Genomic DNA, 21,280 nt, shown 5'->3' on the forward strand with positions numbered 1-21,280 from the left:
TCTAGATTAAGTTGATTAGGCTGGCCTGGAACTTGCAATTTTCCTGCCTCAGCCTCTCCACCTAGCCAATTAGCATATTTTGACATAAATGATTTCTCTTTCCTTTTTTTTTTTTTTCTGGTACAGGGGATTGAACCCAGGGGCACTTAACCACTGTTCCACATCCTCAGCACCCCATTTTTTTTGTAGTTGTAGTTGGATAGAATGCCTTTATTTTGTTTTTTATTTATTTATTAATGTGGTGCTAAGGATCAAATCCATTGTCTCACACATGCTAGGCAAGCACTCTGTCACTGAGCTACAGCACCCCCCGCCCAGTGTATTTTTAAATTTTTTTTTTTGTTATAGTTGGACATAATACCTTTATTTTATTTATTTATTTTTATGTGGTGCTGAGGATCGAACCCAGGCCTCACACGTGCTAGGCGAGCACTCTGTCGCTGAGCCAGAACCCTAGGTGCCATCTGCCAGCCTTTTTTATATTTTGAGACAGAGTTTCACTGAGTTGCTTAGGGCCTCACTAAATTGCTAAGGCTGACTTTGAACTTGCGACCCTCCTGCCTCAGCCTCCCGAGCCACTGGGATTACAGGTGTGTGCCACTGTACCAGGGCTCTTTTTCCTCTTTGGAGCACTTTCAGTATTAGGTTTCTATTGCACCATATCTTCCTGGTTTTCTCCTCTCTTTCTGACAGCCCGGTTTTGTGTCCCCAGCTTTTAAATATTGGAGTGCTGTCAAAACTCAGTTCTTGCATCTTTTCTCTTTGTTCTCTTCACTTGCTCCTCAGATTATCTCATCCAGGGTCATGGCTTTACCACATATATGCAGATGGATCCCAAATTTAAATATCTACCCCTGAGGTCTTCTCATACTCCAGGTTCACACATTCAGTGTCTGAATTCCACTGGATGTCTAATAGATATCTCATACTTTAACGTGAGCCTCTGGGATTATAGGCGAGCACCACTGCACCCAGTGATAATTTTTTTACTCTTTTATATCCCTTCTATGGCTTATTATTTCTATAATTTTATGTTCTGTTACTCTCTTCCTTTATTCTCTCAGGTAACTTCTTGTGTTTTGTGAACAGTTTGGATGTGGTTCTGCTTACAAAGCCTTTGCACTTAAAGTTCTCTAGCTGTTTCACTGCCTTTGAGTATTTGTTTAGAAGTGACTTTCTATCTAAAATATCAACCTCTCCCAACACCTTATATTTCTTTTTTTTTTTTAAAGAGAGAGTGAGAGAGGAGAGAGAGTGAGAGAGAGAGAGAGAATTTTTAATATTTATTTATTTTTTTTTAGTTCTCGGCAGACACAACATCTTTGTTGGTATGTGGTGCTGAGGATCGAACCCGGGCCGCATGCCAGGCGAGCGCGCTACCACTTGAGCCACATCCCCAGCCCAACACCTTATATTTCATTCCTTTTATCTGCATATCTCTTTTTTTCCTTTATACTGGTCATACCTTATACACTTACTCAGTTTATTGTCTGCCCAACATTAGCTTCAGGACAGCAGGAATTTTTATCTTTATTACTCACTGTAATATTATGAGTGCTTATTATTGTTCCTGGAAAATAGTTTGATAACTATGTGTTGAATGAATAAATTTTTGAATAACCTTTTTCTTTTTCTTCTTATTATTTTTTTATTGTGCTGGGGATAGAACCTTGTGAATGCTAGACAAGTATGCTAGTACTTAGCTATATCCCCAGCCCTTAATATGCTTTTGATTCTTCATGAAATAGCTAAAGAGAAAGTCTTCATTTTTCTATATCAAAGAGCTTTAAGGAATAATTTGTTATTCATAATTACATGGGGTATATTAGTTTGTGAAAGCTTCCAATACAAAATCCCAGAGACTGTGTGGCTTAAACAACAGAAATTTATTTTTTCTTAATTCTGGAGGCTAGAAGTCTGAGATCAATTTTTCAACAGAATTAATATCTTCTGACACCTCTGTCTTTGGCTTGTAGAAGGCTGTTGGCTTGGCTTCTCCCTTTACATGGTTTTCCTCTATATATTTGACCCAGTTTTTTCTTCTTATAAAAGCTTCCTTTATATTGGACTGGGATACCTATATGAACTCATTTTATCTCAATTAGCTCCTTATAGCTCCTATCTCCAAATACATTCTAAGATAACTGGGAGTTAGGATATAAACATGAATTTTAAGGAAAATACAATTTAGTCCATAACATGGTGTCTTATTTCAGTGGTTAAGCCATTTTATATGAATTAGATCGTTCTTAAAATACCTTGTTTTGAAAGCTCAGAATTGAAAATAATTTATTAAGTTAAATAAATTAAAACCATAGTTATATGTGCCTGACACACCACATTATTTTTTGTATATGTGCCATAGAATAGGAACTTACTGAATGTTTTAAATAATTGTCTCATTTAATATTTATGTTATTATTATGCTTACATTCTTATATATTTGATAAGACTGAGATTCAAAGAAGTTTGCTTACCTAGAGAATTGCAAGATAATTCAATCTGTGTTCTCACCATTGAATTATGTACATTACAAAATAGTATATCCACCAGAATCATCTGCAATGTCCCAGTAAATTTGCTACTAGCCACATATAGCTATTAAGCACTTGGCTGGTGTGACTAAGAAACTAAATTTTAATTAAATTTTAACTTCAATTAATTTAAATTAAATAGCCATATTTATCTTGTGACTACTACATTAGATAGTCACAAAAGTTTTATTTTTTAAATATTTTTTAGTTGTTAATATACCCTTATTTTTCATTTATTTATATGTGGTGCTGAGAATTGAACCCAGTGCCTCACACATGCTAGGCAAGCACTCTGCCTCTGAGCCACAACCCCAGCCCAATCATAGAAGTTCAATTTGTGAAAACTAAATATATTACTTATACAAAAGTAATCACAGTAGTTTCTTGAAATAGAAGTGAGGTTTCCTATATTTTACTAGAAGTCTTATTTTTTTAATTTGGAAAAATAATGTACACATATGTTTTTATTCAAATGATTCAAATGAGATTACACTAATACAATGAAAAGTAAGTTTTGGCCTGGGGCTGTAGCTCAGAAGCAGACTGCTTGCCTGGCATGTGTGAGGCACTGGGCTCAAGCCTTATCATCACATAAAAATAAACAAATAAAATAAAGGCATTCTGTCCATCTACAATTACGAAAAAACTTTTTTTAAAAAATTATTTTTCTGACCACAGACTCTGAGCTCCTTCCTAAAGTCAACCACTATTTCTATTTTCTATTTTCTTTTCCAGATAATTATACAAAAAACCAAAACCAAAAACAAAAACAAATATCCTTTTAAAAATTAAAAACAGGCATTTTCTTTTTAATCAAATCACAATGTAATTATTTAAAATATTGAAAAACAAAACATTTTTAAATGCTAAATTTATTTCATTTCTCTTATAATACTTCACAGAGTAAAGGGTAACTTTTTTTTTTCTTTTCTCTTTTTGTAGTACTAAGGTTTGAGCCCTAGGCACTCTACCACTAAGCAACATCCCCAACCTTTTTTATTTTATTTTGAGACAGGGTCTTACTAAGTTGCCCAGACTGGCCTTGAACTTGGGATCCTCCTGCCTCAGCCTCTCAAGTAACTGACATCACAGGTGTGCACCACCATGCCCAGCTAGTAAGAGGGAACTATATAAATAATATATTTCTATTTTCCAGTGTGAGTTCTGATACTATATATTTAAACATATTTGAAACATACATGCTCCCCAAATAAAAGTTAACATCTTCTTTACTCTTATCCCTGTAACATTTTAACATTTTACTAGCCAGGCATTCCAGATACCTAATCAGTTTTAAATTTAATATTGACATGATGTGGGGTTATGGTTATTACAGTGCTTATCTTAGATAAATTATCTTAGATAAATCAATGTTATTTACTACTTTGATTACCTATTTTTTTGCTCATCAAATAAGGTTATTTGTTACATAAAACTTATTAAAGCTTTATTATACTAGATTTACAACAATTATATGATTCTCGTAAACAAAATGCTTTCTTTCTTTCCACTACAGAAAACTTGAGGATATTGTCTCTAGGAAGAAACAACATAAAGAACTTAAATGGACTGGTAGGTTGTTATCTAACATTTTTAAAAAGGTACAAACTTTTTTTAATTAAAAAATGTTCATTGCAGAAGCTTTGCAGAGTAAAAAAGCAAGTTAAAAATATAAACCACTGACAGTTTAAACACTGCTGACATCTTTTGCTTTTTACCTTTTTTCTGTTCTTCAGTGGGTATGTAGATTATGAAATCATACAATACATATTGTTTTGCACCTCCTTTTTAACTTAATTTGTAAAATTCACTTTGCCATGTCATTTGTTCAGCAAATTCATTCAAAATATTTCTTGAATGCCTACTTGAAGCTAGGCACTGATTGAGGCACTAGAGAGACAGAGAATATAAAATAGTCCTTGCTCTTATAGAACTTAGATTATATGTGAGAGAGATATAAAAAGATAATTGTATGATGAATCAGGTGGTGATGAATGAAGAAAAACGAGGCATAAGAGAAGATAGAATGATGCAAATTCTCTCTGTGGAAGTGAGATGTAGACTATAAAGCTACAGAGCTGACCAAGGAGCAAGAGCACCAGGCTGAGGGGACAGCAGGTGAAAACGTCTTAGACCTGGTATCCTTGAGTAGGAGCCAGAAGAGTTGATTGAGGAAGGAGGGTGGTCCTCAGTGACATTGGAGAAGGAACCAGGGACCAGGCCGACAGAGATAAGATTTTATTTTATTTTATTTTCCCCAAGTGTCTTGCAAAGTCAGTAGAGGTTTCTGTTTTTATTTTTATTTTATGCAGTCCAGGAGATTGAGCCAGCTACATTCCTGGCTCTTTTTTATTTTTTGAGACAAGGTGTCTCTAAGTTGCTGAAGCTGGCCAAACTTGGAATACCTCTGCCTTAGCCTCCTAAATAGCTGGAATTACAGGTATGCAGCACCTGCCTGACTTCCATTGGAGATTTTTAATTAGAGAATGCAACTTAAGTTTTTAAAATAAATTTAATCATACCCCCTTTTATATTTTTAATTTTTTTTGTAGTGCTGGGATCAAACCCAGGACCTTGCACATGTTAGGCAAATGCTGTACCACTTAGCTATACCCCAGCCCAGTCATACTGTTTTTTTAACAATAGCCTAATATTCTATCTTATTGATGTATCATAATTTATTTAAGTCAGTTACTTATTAATTGTGTAGTTCATTTCTAGTTTGGAGTTGTTATAATCATTCCTGTTATGAATTTTCTTTTAGCTATATTAATGTACGCATTCATGAATAATTCAATAAATTCTTTGAAATGGAATTGCTGGGTCAAAAGATACGAATTTCTTTTTAGGCTTTTGTGACATATATCAAGTTGCCCTTTGTAAAGTTTGAAACAATTTATATTCCTACCAGTAATGTTTGAGGTTTTCCATTTCCCCATACCAACCTTAGGCATTTAAAAAAATTTTTTTTACTACAATATGCTATTTATTTATTTATTATTTATTTATTTAGTATTTGTGGTGCTGAGGATTGAACCCAGTGCTTTGAGCATGTGAGGCAAGCACTCTACCAACTGAGCTATATCCCAGCCCTTATTTTTTTATTTACTGATTATTTCAACTTCCTTCCAAAGAATAGATGAAACAGTATTATGAAAATAGGCAATTTTAGGAAAGATGAAGCTAATTTCTTTTTCTTGTATCTGTTCCCCAAAGGGTAATACTTTTAGAAAAGTGTTTATTACTAAATAATTCATAAACATTCTGAAAATTTTTTGACTCCTGTCTTCATGTCCCCCAGTAAGTCTAGCTTGTGCTTCATAAGGGACAGCAGCAGGTTGAAACTGCAGTGCTTCCCATCAATAATCTCTCAAAATTAGGCCAAAGTGGCCATCCCCCTGCAGAAACAGTTTACCACCCGAATAGCAGTCAGTTTTCAGAGGTGCAATTTTGGAATTTTCTTGGATTTATTAGCCATTCTCTGAATTATATTCCCACTCTGTGTGTCTGTTTATCCACATAAAGTGTTACCAGTAATTTATAAAATGCTCAGAAATTCTTCAGAATTAGATTCTGGAATTAAATAAAAGAAATTTCTTCCCCCAAACAATAACCAACAGCTGAATTGTTTGCTATCTAATTGGATTGATAAGCAAAATTCTAAATGATCTATAAAAATAAAATGTTTTTTTTTAAGTATATTTATAAATTTAAGGATATTTACTTTTTCTCCATTGTCTGAGCCTTCATAACACCCAATTGTTGGTTCTGTTTCCAGGATGTATCAGACATATTTGAGAGGTGTGCGTGTGTGTGTGTGTGTGTGTGTGTCAAAACCTTTAACACTTATATGTAAACTAAAGAGAAATAAACTGCACAGGGATACAGAAGCGAGACTCAAAATAGGTTCACATACTTAGTTGAATTATTCATCCAGACAAATTTTTTTTGATAGCTGAATCAGTAAACTACAAATGATTATAAATTGTGAATATTTAAATTAAAAGAAAGTTATTCATTTCAGACTACTTAGGAAAACTGACTATTAAGACACATTATAAGCCCATTTATATGTATGATCTGACCTATGCTTTCCTTCCCGGTCTTATTTCATAGGGCTCTTCTATTATTAATCTATAGCCACAGGCCTTATTTCACTTCCTTGACCCTGAGAAGTCCATTCCTATCTGGGGACCTTTGTACTTGCTGTTCCCTTTGCCTTAAAAACTGTTAGTATGGATTTCCACTATTTTGGCTCCTTCTTAACCTTAATTTCTCAACTCAGATGTCACCTCCTTACAGGTGACCTAGCCATTCCACCTCCCTATATCTAAAGCAGTCTTAAGTCTTAAAATTTATTTTTTTATATAATTAATTAATCTGAAATTCTTTGTTCTCTCTCTTTTTTTATCCCTCTTATATATACTGCACCCCCAATGAACATATCAGTTTTGTTCATCAGCATCTATAATAGTGTGTGATATATGTAATAGACACTCTATAAATATTTATTGGCTCAATGTTTTATTATAATTATACAAACTAGTACTTAAGTTTAAATCTTAATATAAAAGTGATATGTTCATTATAAAAATAAACAATTTATAAATATATTAAATATAATGTGGAAGTCATTCTTCTTGAACTTCCCTACCACCCCCTCCAGGTCTATGAGATAATAGGAATAAAATTGTTTTGTAGGCTTTAACTTTTTTCTGAACACAGAAAAGTAAATAGATATTTGTATGTGCATGTACGTATGTGTGTGTATATATACATTATATTTTTTGTACTACTAACATACAAGGTATGTTTTTCTGTAATTATGCTTTTTTAATCCAATAATATATCAGGAATATTCTTCCATGTCAATACATGCATATTTAATGAATACTTTTAAATAGTTGTATATTTTTCCACAGTAATGTCCTTTATCACTTAATGATGGGGATATGCTCTAAAAAATGCAGCTAGGTTGTGCAAATATCATAAAGTATATGTATACAAACCTAGATGGTATAGCCTACTTAAACTATATGGTATATACTGTCATGCATGGTTTGTCATTATCTGAAACATTACTACATGCTACATATCTGTATTTCTTTACTACTGGGCATTTAGATTATTTCCAGTTTTTTGTTTTTTGGGGGTTTTTTGGGCACAAATTTGCAGGCTCACCAGCAACGTATGAGTGTACCTTTTTCCCCACATCCTGGCCAACATTTATTGTTACTTGTATTCTTGATAATTGCCATTCTGACTGGAGTGAGATGAAATTTCAGTTAGTTTTGATTTGCATATCTCTAATTGCTAGAGATATTAAACATTTTTCATATATTTGTTGACTGTATTTCTTCTGTGAAGTGTCTGTTCAGTTCATTTGCCCATTTATTTATTGATTGGTGTTTTATTTTGTTTTGTTATTTGAGGTTTTTTTGTATATCCTGGAGATTAATGCTCTGAGGTTTAGATGGCAAAGATTTCCTCCTATTCTGTAGGCTCTCTCTTCACATTCTTGATTGTTTTCTTTGTTGTGAAGAAGCTTTTTAGTTTCATACCATACCATTTATCGATTCTTGATTTTACTTCTTGCACTTTAGGAGTCTTGTTGAGGAAGTTGGTTCCTAAGCTAACATGATGGAGAGTTGGGCCTGCTTTTTCTTCTAGTAAGCACAGGGTCTCCGGGCTAATGCTGAGGTCCTTGATCCATTTTGAGTTTTGTATAGGGTGAGAGATAGGAGTTTAATTTCATTTTGCTACATATGGATTTCTAGTTTTTCCAGCACCATTTGTTGAAGAAGCTATCTTTTCAACAATATATGTTTATGTGATATAATCTTTATACTATAAATAGTAAGAGCAAGAGTTTAAAGCTGAATTTTATATACCAAATAAATAAAATGAATTGATGGATGGATAGATTTGATAGGACAAGTTTAGCAAATTGCTTATAGTGGATAGGTAGAAATGAATATGTGGGCATTTAATATAAAATTCTTTCAACTTTTTTGTTTATAATTTTTCATAAAAATGTTGAAAAAACCCTGAAGTTTAGAGCTAAATGTATTACTTAATATCAGTATAATCTTAGAAAAAGACATGATAGAAATCAAATAATTTGCCTTGTCTCCTTTGAATGTTATAAGAACCAAATTAATCTATAGGAAAGTAATGTGAAACTATATTATTCAATAAAAGTGATCATAGTGCCATTATTCCTCATTTTGGTGATTTCAGTAAACTATTCTTGGTAAAGAATATTTTGTAAGTTTTTGCTCAATGAAGCAATCAGAAGGAAGAGTTCAAATCAGTTTGAAGAAGGGAAGAGAATGTTCTGCTTCATTCCCTCAATAAAAAAGAACTTCCATATAAGAATCAGTGCTCAGCTCTCCTATAAGTGGACACGTGGGGACAGGTGGACAGGCAGGTCTTAGTGTTCTTTGAAAGCTGTTATCTGTTTTTAAGGAAAGAGGTTGGAAAAAAAGGCTAAAAATAAGCGTGTAAATCAGATTGCTTTCTTTTTCAGGAAGCAGTAGGAGAGACCTTAGAGGAATTGTGGATCTCCTATAATTTTATTGAGAAGTTGAAAGGAATCCATGTAATGAAGAAATTGAAGATTCTCTATATGTCTAATAACCTGGTGAAAGAATGGGGTAAGCTGAGAGCAACTCTTCGCTAACTTTATAGAAAATACTCAATAGGGAAAAGAAGCAAAATGGGAATATTTATTTCTAAGCATAGAAATAATTATAGGAGTTCTTATATAGGAAATAGCTATTGGAATTCCTAAATTTTAAAGGCAAAAATATCTATTTAAATATTTACTTAGAGTGAATATAATTGGGAAGATTCTGGTCCTATTAATCATGAAAAAAAATGTTATCCAAGGGCTGAAGGAATCAATTTAAATAATTCTTGGGTAGAAGACTGACTGCTTGAGTAGAAGACTATCTTGCTTTGCTTTTTTATCTCACGCTATTCATTCAGCATGTGATAAAGCTCTGTTATATTATTATAAGTCCATGAATCATGCCAGACTCAACAGGCATGGTTGAATAGGACATTCATTCACCTCTTCCCTCAAGGAGTTTACAGCTTAGTGGGGAAAATTTATTTATAAGCTAATAATTATAAAACTATAATAAATTCTGCAGTAAAGATTTGAATTAGTTGCTTTAATAATTCAAAGATGAGGAATGGGTAGAGATAGAAAGGCAGTTTAGCTTGGCCTACATTGATTCAGCACAGCATAAACAAGACTGTCATGAGATCAACTTGTTATTTTTTTTTTTCAACTCTGATCCTCATCTCTTCTTCTTATCTCACCCTTAGGCTAGCATTAAAGATAGAAGGTCTTCTTCTTTCCCATCCCATAATGTCCTCAGAGAATAACTTCATTATAGTAAAATTTCCCTAATCTTTTTCAAAATCTTAAACAACTGACTGACCTGAACAGTCACAAATTTAGGTTTAGTGATTTGAAGTTCAATCATCAAAATTAAAACAGTAAAACTTAACCCTTTTAATAAGGAAAGTGTGCTTTGTACTTGTAGCTGAATTTGTGAAGCTGTCGGAACTGCCCTGCCTTGAAGACCTGGTGTTTGTAGGCAATCCCTTGGAAGAAAAGCATTCTGCTGAGGGCAACTGGATTGAAGAGGCAACCAAGAGAGTGCCCAGACTGAAAAAGCTGGATGGTGAGTGATCCTGGGCTGGCTTGGAAATGCTTTATAGGTATAAAAATGGAATTTTTGGTATGGGACCATGACAAGGAGGAAAACTAAAGAAAATGATAGGTTGTCAGCCAGGCCTGATGGTGCACACCTGTAATCCTATAAGTTAGACAAGAGATTAAGGCAGGGGATTGAAAGTTTGAGACCAGCCTGGCCAATTTAGTCAGACCCTACTTCAAAACAAAAAGGGCTGGGGATGTAGCTCAGTGGTAGAACACTCCTGGGTTCAATCCCTCCAGTATCACAAAAAAGAAAATGAAAGTTCATCCCTAATCTTCAATACTTTGTGTCCATATGAAATTTAGTGGTCCAGTTTTAGGTCAGAGTGAGATGAAAAACTCCTAGGATATTTACATGGTATGAGATCATCCTTAGATTAAAAGCATATAAGTAAGCTAAGCTTATTTTCAAGTTACAAAAGTATTATTTTGTGGAATGATTAGACATAAATGATAATGATAAATAGTTGAGCTATTTTTCATAGATGGGTTAATGTTCTCTCTTACCCCCTCACCACTGCCCAATTTTAGTTTCTAGTCTCTAAGATCCATGTTAATATTAGTAGATACCCCTGACTGACTGGGTCAAGTCCAAGCTTCACCACTTAATAGCTTTTGTGACATTGTACTCATTAATGAATCTCACTAAACCTTGTTCATTTATGATATAAAAACTGGAGAATGGTAGGGGCTGGGGATGTGGCTCAAGCGGTAGCGCACTCGCCTGGCATGCGTGCGGCCCGGGTTCGATCCTCAGCACCACATACCAACAAAGATGTTGTGTCCGCCGAGAACTAAAAAATAAATATTAAAAAAATTCTCTCTCTCTCTCTCTCTTTCTCTCTCTCTCTCTCCCCTCTCTCACTCTCTCTAAAAAAAAAAAAAAACAACCAAAAAAAAAACCAAAAAAAAAACTGGAGAATGGTAATAATACCACTAGTAATCATTTTAGAGTATATATCACAGTGTTATAATGATGATTAAATTAAATAATCAATTTTTAACATTGTGCTTAGCACAAAGTAGTATTCAAAAATTATTAGTATTATCACTTTTAAAAGATTTAATAATGCCAAAATTCAAATATATGAGAAATATTTTAGTTTATATGGACTTCATTTTGACTTTGAACATCTCCTCCCCAATTCATTTTAGCTAGACTGTTCAGAAATTTAGTCTGTCAGTCATTCTTAAGGTCTCTGAATTATGCCATCATTATAGAAACAGGTCATGTGAAGCATGGTCATAGGTAAACTGTCCGCTAAGGTTACTACCAAGGTATCTATTGTCCCCATTCCTGGGGCCCTTTCAGAACTCATCCTGCCTGCTCCCTGCCTCATCTATGCTCCACTTGGGTTAAGAAAGTGTCATTTTTGGGCTGGGGTTGTGGCTTAGCAGTAGAGCATTCACCTAGCAAGCGCAAGGCCCTGGGTTCGATCCTCAGCATCACATAAAAATAAATAAAGGTGTTGTGTCCAATTACAACTAAAAAATAAATATTAAAAAAAAAAAGAAAGTGCCTTTTTGGGGGCTAGGTTTAGGGCTTATCAATAGAGTGCTTGTCTAGCATGTGTGAGGCATTTGATCCTCAGCACCACATAAAAATAAATAAATGTCCAACTACAACTAAAAAAAATAATTTAAAAAAAAAGAAAGTGTCTTTTTGAGAATGAAATCTTTGTGGCCATAGGATTACCTCCTGAGATAAAACAGACAATCCCTTCTGGGTTTATCTCCTCCCAGAGGTGCTGTTAGGAAGCAGGGCTGAGATTCCTACGGTTCCATAACCTCAAGACCTCCCTCTCTTCTGCCATCCTCAGATGTTTGGGAAAAATCATCATCCCGCTCCTTATCCACATTATTCTGTATCCTCTCACAAATAATATCTTCTCAATGTCTTCTGAAGCTTTTCAAAGACAAAAACAGTGCATTTTTTTCTGCTCTCCATACTCCCCATGAACAGTAATACACAGAGCTGACTAGCCTGTCTGGTTATGTGGATGAAAAGGAAATACTGAGAATAAAAGACTAAGTAATGGGCTGGGGATGTGGCTCAAGCGGTAGCGCGCTCGCCTGGCATGCGTGCGGCCCGGGTTCGATCCTCAGCACCACATACCAACAAAGATGTTGTGTCCGCCGAAAACTAAAAAAATAAATATTAAAAAAAAAATTCTCTCTCTCTCTCTCTCTCTCTCTCTCTCTCTCTCTCTCTCTCTCTCTCTCTCTCTCTCCTCTCTCATACTCTCTTTAAAAAAAAAAAAAAAGACTAAGTAATATCCAAGACACAGTGGTGGTGGTGGTGATGCTAACCATCATTATCATACTATGTGTCAAAGGCGTATTTGCCTTTGTCTTTACTATGAGCTTCCTGAGAGTCACAACCCAAACAAAGGACCTAGTTGTCTGTGCTTCAGGCTTCATTATCCATTATCCCTTCTCACCTCCTTACCACCCAACTTCTCTGTGTTCCATCCTTTCAATCCCATTTTGTCTTCATCCCCCCATGACTATATCTAATATATCTAATATATTAATCTAATATATCTAATGCTCAGTACTCAAAACATTTTATTCACCCCAACTTATTGTAGCAGTTGCTCTTAAATGGAGCTGCATCCCAGTGGAAAGACACTTTAGAATCTCTAGAAAGACAGTCAAGGAAAAGTATACAATTTGATAAGTTTTTTGTATATACATCTATGGAACCATCACGATAGTTTACATAATGAACATGTGGCTTAGCCTCAAAAGTTTCTTTGTGCCTCTTTGTAATCCTTCACTCCTACTCCTTACCATCACCCCTCCCAAGGCACTCACTGACCTGCTTCATGTCCCTTTAGATCAGTTTATGTTTTCTAGAGTTTTATATAAAAAGAACCATATAGAATGTTCTTTTTTCCCATCTAGATACATACCTAGGGGTAAAATATAAAAGGTAATAGATTACCTCTTGTAGGGAGATACAGGAATAATCAGAAAGAAGCTGAAAGACTTCTAAGATACTAGTAATGTTTTATTTCCTAAATTGGGTGGTGAGTATAATAATTAGTTTTATGACTCTGTTTATGCTATATTTGTGTGAATAAATATTATTAAATTTAAAAAGAAATTTAAAATAAAAAGCTCAGTGGTAGAGTATGTACTTAGCATGTACATATTCTTATTCATGATCCCCAACACACATACGTACACACACACACACACACACATATACACAAATTCTTTGGTTGGACTCTAGAAACCATTTGAAATCATTTGTCTTTACTCCCTTTAGAGTTGCACAAAGGAAATGAACCCCTTCCCTTAAAAATGAAACAGAACCCCCCATGTAGACCCTGAATAAACCAAGTCATGTTGTACTTTAGGGACCAAATAATGACCTTAGGCCAATCTGAACAGTTTCAGAAGAACCATCTTGGTCTTTCCTGAATCAAAGGGGTAGAAGAGAACAGAAATGGCTGTGGTCACTAATCTGCCTATTTTTGATACTCTTCTCTTGCTTATAAGCAAAACTGAGGAATCTTAAAAATGATAGACAATGCCAAATGCTAGTGGGGACATGGAAGAGCTAGAGCACTCATACCCTGCTAGATAATGAAACTTTGGAAAACTGATATTATCTACAAAAGCTCTACAAATACATCCTTTGTGGTCCAGCAGCTTCTCTCCAGATATATACTCCAAAGAAAAAGATATGTTTCCAAAAGTCATGTATAAGAATGTTCATAGAGGGCTGAGGATGTGGCTCAAGCTTGCCTGGCATGCGTGTAGTCCGGGTTCAATCCTCAGCACCACATACAAAAAAAGAATGTTCGTAGAGGCACTATTAATAGCTAAAAATTGGAAATAACCCATTCGTCCATCAACAATAGAATAAATTATAGCATATGTATACAAGGGAAAGTAAGCATCAATGAAAATGAATAAACTACAACTTCACACAACATAGACGAATCATACAAATATATTAAGCAAAAGAAGCTGGACAAAGTATATATGATGGTCCACTGAGGGCCTGCAGATATGTTTTGTTTCCTCTGCAGGGGTTCAGTTTTGTTCTTTTTTTAAATCTCCAATCTTTAATAATTGGAGAAGTTCACAAAAAATTCAGATTTCTGGCACCAGAGGACATATTTTTTGTGAAAATGAAAAATATTTCTTTGTACTTAACATAGAAAATTGTTAATGTGTGCAGGGCTTACTTTATTTTCTTTCTTTCTTTCTTTCTTTTTTTTTTTTTTGGCTCTTTTCAGTTTATTGCATGAAGGAGTTACACTAGTCCAAGTTAAAAGCGGACCCCAAATGGTTACATTATACAAGCTGTGAGGTTTTTAAACTTGTGACAAGGGACAGAAGGGAAATTCTACTCATTGCAAGGAAATCCTCACTTAAGCTTCAGTGAGCCACAAGCACTTAAAACCCATGAACCTTCAGCTGATCGTCCTTAGCCAGTCCAATCTCTACCAGGAACTGGCATATGTTCTTGCGCTAGTCACCCTGTAGCTGAATTACTTCTCCATATTCTGGATGCTCAATTACAGTACCATTGCAGGCAAATTTCTTCTTAAACGCCTTCACTAGTTTCTTTTTATCGTAATCATCAGCGATCCCTTGGACAGTAGTAAGGGTCTTCCTGCTGTTTCTCTGTTGAATTCTTATATGAATATAATCCTCAGTGCCAGCAGGAAGCAGGTCATCACCCTTACTTGCATCAGCAAAGAGGTCGAAAGAGTGGAGGTTCTGGATAGCGGACATACCATATGGGGGGGGGGGCGTCGCGAAGCAAGGGGGCTCCAGGGGGAGGCTGCTGAGTCCTTGGTGGCAGCTCAGTGACTGGGCTACTTTATTTTCTGTAGACACTTGTGGTCATTTTTATTTGCAACTCTGCATTTGGGGCACCAAATATTCATAAGTATTTATATTAATCCACTGTGGATTCTTCTGAAAGCCTTTTTAGAGAATTTGAAACTTAAGTGATCTTTTTTTTTTTTTTAAAGAGTGAGAGAGAGAGAGAGAGAGAGAATTTTTAATATTTATTTTTTTTTTTTAGTTCTCGGCGGACACAACATCTTTGTTTGTATGTGGTGCTGAGGATCGAACCCGGGCTGCACGCTACCGTTTGAGCCACATCCCCAGCCCCATTAAGTGATCTTTTTAAAAATATTTATTTTTTAGTTTTAGGTGGACACAATATCTCAATTTTATTTTTATGTGGTGCTGAGGATCAAGCCCAGTGCTTCATGCATGCTAGGCGAGCACTCTACCACCGAGCCTCAGCCCCAGCCCTTAAGAGATTATTTTATAAAATTATTTTTATTATGGCACATTTCATAACATCTCAGACTTCCTTAGGAAAATATTTTCATTTAGAATATTAATAATCTGTTGAAAATGACCAGAAATAATTTTCTTTTCATTTTAGGTACTCCAGTAATTAAAGGGGATGAGGAAGAAGAAAATTAATGCCATATTTTCCACATTGTGTTAACTTATTTAAATGTAATGAGAACAATAGATAAGTTTTGTATAATTCTCTATTTTAAAGATTCTGTGTGGGGCAAAAAGTTCCTAAGATAAAACAAATCTCTCCCCTCCATCCTTTTAAAAACCTATTTGGTGTTGCTTCCCCAAACCGTGTCACCAACTTTATATAGTCTAGTTCTTGTTTTCAAAATTACAAATTTTCCATCTTTGTCTTCAGTCCCAATTATATATTATGTGGCCCCATCTACTGATATTTGTAGACCAGTCATTTTTAATAGCAAAGGAACAAATGTTCTTTATTCAATTAGTTTACTATTTTTAGACTGGGCATTTTAAAAGATACACTTTTGAATCTGTAGAAGGTCCATCTCCTTACAACATGAAGGTATCATGCCTTTGGTTTAGAAGGCAGCATGGTGATGGGAAGAGTTCCTCTCAGAACTGCAGCACAGCCCTGGAACCAAGACTCCAAAGTCCCAGTTGGAAACACTATGGTGAAAAAGGGAAGATTAATATCTTGGAGGCCTTCTAGCTCATGTTATATTTACTTACTTGCTTTTCCAAAAATGTGTACTTTGTCAACTGGAATTTAGGTTGTCTTTATATACATGACCACTTGAGTCACTGTGTACAATCAGTCATTCTGTGATCAAGGTCAGTGGTTAAAATGACTCTCATGATCACTTCTTTGACCAGAAACGTGGCCATGTTACTCAGGTAGGCCTGGCCTTAAGCATACTTTTTGGTTTATAGTTCTTTATATGTTTAAAGCAGCGGTCAGTAGTCCTAGCCTAAATATAGACCATTGATATACATCAAAATTTGTCCCAATTATTTGGTCTAATGACCCCATTGTTATGGTTAGAAGGGTACAGACTTAAATATTGAATTTGATATTTCTCAATAAAATGAAGCTTAGTATTTCAAATATATTTTTTGAGAAGTTCTAGGTTAAACAGCTTGTAGAGTGTATTATGTAAGTGATTGTAGAGGGAAAAGAGAAGAGATGTTTCAGTATGGGATCCCAGGCAAATGGCAGTATGTTTGAGGATTGCCTTCTATATGAAGCATTGTGGATGACTTAACCTCAAAACTGCAAAGCAATAGTTAGATGCAGAAATTAGGAGCTGTCATTCAAGAAATCTTTTTTTTTCTGGAAAATGAAAGATATTATCAGTAACCAGAGGAAGTCCATAGCAGGCCATGACTGAATCACTAATAAATTACAGAAAAGAAGTCAGGGGCCCCCTGCCAAATTGTGCCTAAAGTCTCTCAACCAGAGACTGTTAATTCTTGTTTCCCCATCTACTTGTGTGATTTTATTTACATGAAATCACAGCGAAAGAGGGGAGACACTTTTTTTTTTAAAGTGATTGAATAAGTAGCCCTAGGTTTCAGAAATTTACTGCTACAATTTAAGTAGGAATTACTTGGTTCTTTAAGAATCAGTCTGATCAAAAGGGACCACTGCTTTGACAATCAACTCTAAATCCAAACAAGAATACTTAGTCTAACACTTTTTTAGCTCCTTTTAGCTCTTCCTTTCAATTTTTTTGGAAGAAACCTTTACCCTGACTGGCTTATACATACAAAGCCTTTGGCATTCCTTTTATGAACCAGACACATTGAACCTTCATTCTCCTTGGTGATGTTTAAAGCCTTTAAGCTGAGAGGGAAAACCATCTTCTTCATTTGTAGTTTGCACTTCATTCAGTAGGCAATCTGGAAGCCATGTTGCTATATATGGGTATATTTTCTAAAGGTTACTACAAAAGTGAACATAATAGAAAATGGATGACTTTGTATTGAATTTATGCAATGGCTTACAGTTTTAGTGTTTGGTTTTTCTGAATTATGTAATACAAGAATTAATTTTCTCATAATCTCCTCATCTTTCAATCACTGGTAGATATCATAGAAACGCAAGGTGCTTTATCCATTTCACACGAAATTCATATTCAGTTCTACTCAAGTCTTTCAATAACTTTTGTGCATCCCTTTCCCTGGAATTAAAGCCAGAATTCATGCAGTTAGAAAATGGATGTTTGGATGTATGAAGGTTCAGGATATTCTCTCAAATCATTCCTTAAATCAACCCTTACTGATGCAAATTTAGTTGATATTAAATGCCTTTGGTTTTATGCCTCTAAGATTAGATATTTGACCTAGTTGGAACAGATGCTATCTGTGCTCCTCTATTAGTGAATCATTTAAATTTCTTTAAATGATGGTAGAGCTCTGGAATAGTCCAGTATTTTAATTTTTCACAGTGAATTTTATTTTAGTCTATCAAGGAATTCAACGTTTCTACCTTCCCTAATTCTAAGCTTATGACTTACCCCTTGTCAGATCTTGAAACATAATATGTTCTGTTCACAGGAGTTTCTTCCTTTAAACAAGAGGTTCGAGGCCTTGCCACTATTTCCATTTTGGCCTATATAATTAATTGTTGTGGGTGGCCATCCTGTATATTATGAAGATATTCAGCATCCCTGGCCCGGATAGATGCCAGTAGCTCCCCCTTCCTAGTTGTGGCAACAAAAGATGTCACCAGACTTTGCTATCTGGCCCTTGGGCAAAAAGTAGGAAGACATTCTCCTGTGGTTAAAAACCAGTGCTTTTTGCTCTGGTTCTTTTTGTCCCGGGTCCATTTTTCATTCTAAGGCCATGTGCCACTGGAATTGTTATGAGAATGTGCTGTTTTTAATAATCATGAGTGGGAGGAAATGGCCAGTAATGTTTTCCATTTTTGTAATGCTCATTCTCATAAGTTTCACATAGTATTAGAAACTCAGGGCTGGAAGGTTCAGCTTATCTTTTTTCAACAGGGTCTCAGCTTTTATTTCTTAGCATCCTTGCTTTTTAAGGACAGTGATTATTAACCTACCTCTCTGTTACTATCAACAGAATCCAACTTGTCTCTAAAGTTTAATATTTTGCATATACTTTAGAAAATATATAATCATTGTCTAATGCACAAATTTTTGCAGACTATGACCATCATTAAATACAGAAAAAATATTACGTAAAATTTATCATGAAAATTAGGTTGTATAAACATTGATTTTGAGTGTGACCAGAAGAATGTCTGCCTGCTCATGATAACTGGTCTATAACTTGGTATGTTTACTGGATCCATTCCACATGAAAAGGTTGTAGAAGACACTTAAATGTGGTTCTTGAGTGGGAATTTCCACTTGAATGAGTACTTCTGAAACTTTTTGCCAGTGGTCTGAAAGCATAGAAGGCATGAGAAATGAATCTTGAGTGTTGTCTGATTCTCAGAGTTGGTAATATGTAAATAGAGTTGAATCTTCTACCTGGGTTTGTCTTAGAACTAAATGGAAAGCATAGGGCCAGCTCAGATGGTTGTATTTAATCAATTGCTTTTAAAAATTGGGGAGAAGTGTCAAAGCATTGATCATGAGTAGTTAGTGCCTCTCTGACTGCGGTCAGACCATTAGTTCATTAAGACCTTATACATTGTTAAGTATTGGTAAAAGGAGAAAACTGCTAAACTGCTAGTTATCCCTTACCAGAAATTCATTCCTTTGAATTTGGCACACACTTTCTTTATTTGGGCTGTTTAATGTGTCTGTAAATAATGAAACAAGATTCAGTATAGCAGAGTTGGTGCTGCTTCAGACACAGCTAATGTGACCACATTCCTTTGTCTTTACTCCAGCATGTCTTACTGCTTTCTTTTTGTAAAATTATAAAATAGGTGAAATTTTTAAAAAATTAAGAATTATATGTTTAAAAACACTGAACTTTTAGAAATATCTATATCTCTATTCCTACCTACTTGTTAATCAGTGACTGTAAAGGAAGGACACTGAAAGGAAGAACTAGACTGAGTCTTAATCTTCTTCTAAGACAAATTGGTAAAACTTCACTCAACACTTGAAGTCCACAATTGGATTCTAGCTAATATCCCATATTGGGCAGATTAGAGGGAACCAACCAAATTATGATCTAGCAAATTTAACTTGGGGGTGGGAGAGAGAAAACTATTTTTCAATAGATTTGCACTTTAAAATTATGAACTGGATGTTAGTGGAAAGTACTTCCAAAGGACAGGTGGATAAATACTTAACCTGTACATAGAGTTAAGAGAATCAACCCTCACCCTTGCTCATTCTAAGCCCACATGAGCAGCTGCTGTCTGCCAGTGTAATCAGTCAGGATTTCCCAGTTTCCATGCTTGGGTCATCATCTTCCATGTCTGCTACATCTGAGATCATCCCTCTGAGGATGTGTCAAGTAATTCTGCTCAGATAGAAACTTTGTGAGTTATCTTTCCCACATCTAGTTTTTAAAAATTAATTTAGATGTTGACTAAATGAAGTTGTGGCGAAGTTTTTCTGAGGTGCTACTGCCTCAAGGGATCACTCCTATCAAAAGACTGGTGAATTTGAAGCTGAAGAGAATCTACTTATAGCCAGCTACTTCTCCCAGGTTATGTGTTATGAGTGTGAGCGTCATTCCGGTCTTTGGCTTCTAGAAGCCACTCCATTCTGAACATTTTGACATCTATTAATACTCCAGTAATAATCTTTTATACATGGGAGTTTTGTAGCATGACTTTATGACTAAACTTATTGTGTGTTAAATTATTTAGAAATATTGAGTTTCTGAATGTTATTTTGTGAGACTTGTTTTAAAATAGTAATAAATTGTGTTATTTTATAAATAGTATCTTTGTTATGTGATCATTAGTTTTAACTAATTAGAGCAACTGTAAACTTCTCATGATACTCACTTCTGAAGAAATTCAGATTTTGGATGACGTAGTCCATGCAGCTGTGGATTGGGTGGATGGGTGGGCGGAACAGGAAGTGGCTTAAAAGGAGGAAAATGGAGAGAGAAAGAGTGACTGTCTCATTTCTTCATGCCTAACTTTTTTTTGGTCATTTAGTACCAGTGATAACCTCCTTTCCCAGGTTAATAAATCTTTATTCATTTCAAATTTTTTTGGCTCCTGGAAAGAGCAAATTACTACTGCAATTGCCCATTCCTGCCCTTGCCTTACTTCCAGAAGTGCACAAAGTAAAGCTTGAGGTGCAAGGACAACTAGCAACATCAGTAACATTACACATTGTGTCAGCATATATTCTTTGCTATCAGGCAAAATATAATTTTGGTCATAGAATAGACTGTGGCACAGTCTCTACCTCTTATTCCATAGTTCTTTGATTATGCAAGATTTTTAAATTTCTAATTTGTTCTAAATAGCTATACATGACAACACATTTTGACACACCATACATAATTGGAGTATAATTTATCATACTTCTGGTTGTACATGAAGTAGAGTTACGCAGTCATGTAATCATATATGCACAGGGTAATAATGTGCAATTCATTCTATCATTCCTACCCAGGCCCCCTCCCCCTCCTTTCACTCCCTCTGTCTAATCCAAAGTAATGAGGATGTTTCTTGCTGCTATCCCTTCTTAAAATTTTCTGAGCCTACAGTTCATAGCATAAACAGCTCAGTTATTTCTGGTTGTTTTTTAAGAACAAAGGA

General features: G+C 35.1%; 1 protein-coding gene and 1 pseudogene across 2 annotated transcripts in view; one reads left to right on the forward strand and one right to left on the reverse strand.

Moving 5' to 3' along the window:
• Positions 1-18,039, forward strand: part of DNAL1 (dynein axonemal light chain 1) — a 35,750-nt gene extending 17,711 nt beyond the window's left edge. Inside the window, exons 5-8 of the mRNA XM_081289521.1 lie at positions 4,051-4,106; positions 9,064-9,190; positions 10,091-10,231; positions 15,689-18,039. Coding sequence (XP_081145647.1) covers positions 4,051-4,106; positions 9,064-9,190; positions 10,091-10,231; positions 15,689-15,729 — 365 coding nt within the window. The 3' untranslated portion in view covers positions 15,730-18,039. The remainder of the gene's footprint in view (positions 1-4,050; positions 4,107-9,063; positions 9,191-10,090; positions 10,232-15,688) is intronic.
• LOC308646513 (eukaryotic translation initiation factor 1-like) lies at positions 13,325-15,021 on the reverse strand (annotated as a pseudogene). The gene has a single exon. The product of its transcript is annotated as a eukaryotic translation initiation factor 1-like (transcript).
• Positions 18,040-21,280: the final 3,241 nt, after the last annotated feature.

Source organism: Spermophilus citellus (genome assembly GCF_964194105.1).
Source record: "Spermophilus citellus genome assembly, chromosome: 4".
In the NCBI taxonomy this organism is placed as follows: domain Eukaryota; kingdom Metazoa; phylum Chordata; class Mammalia; order Rodentia; family Sciuridae; genus Spermophilus; species Spermophilus citellus.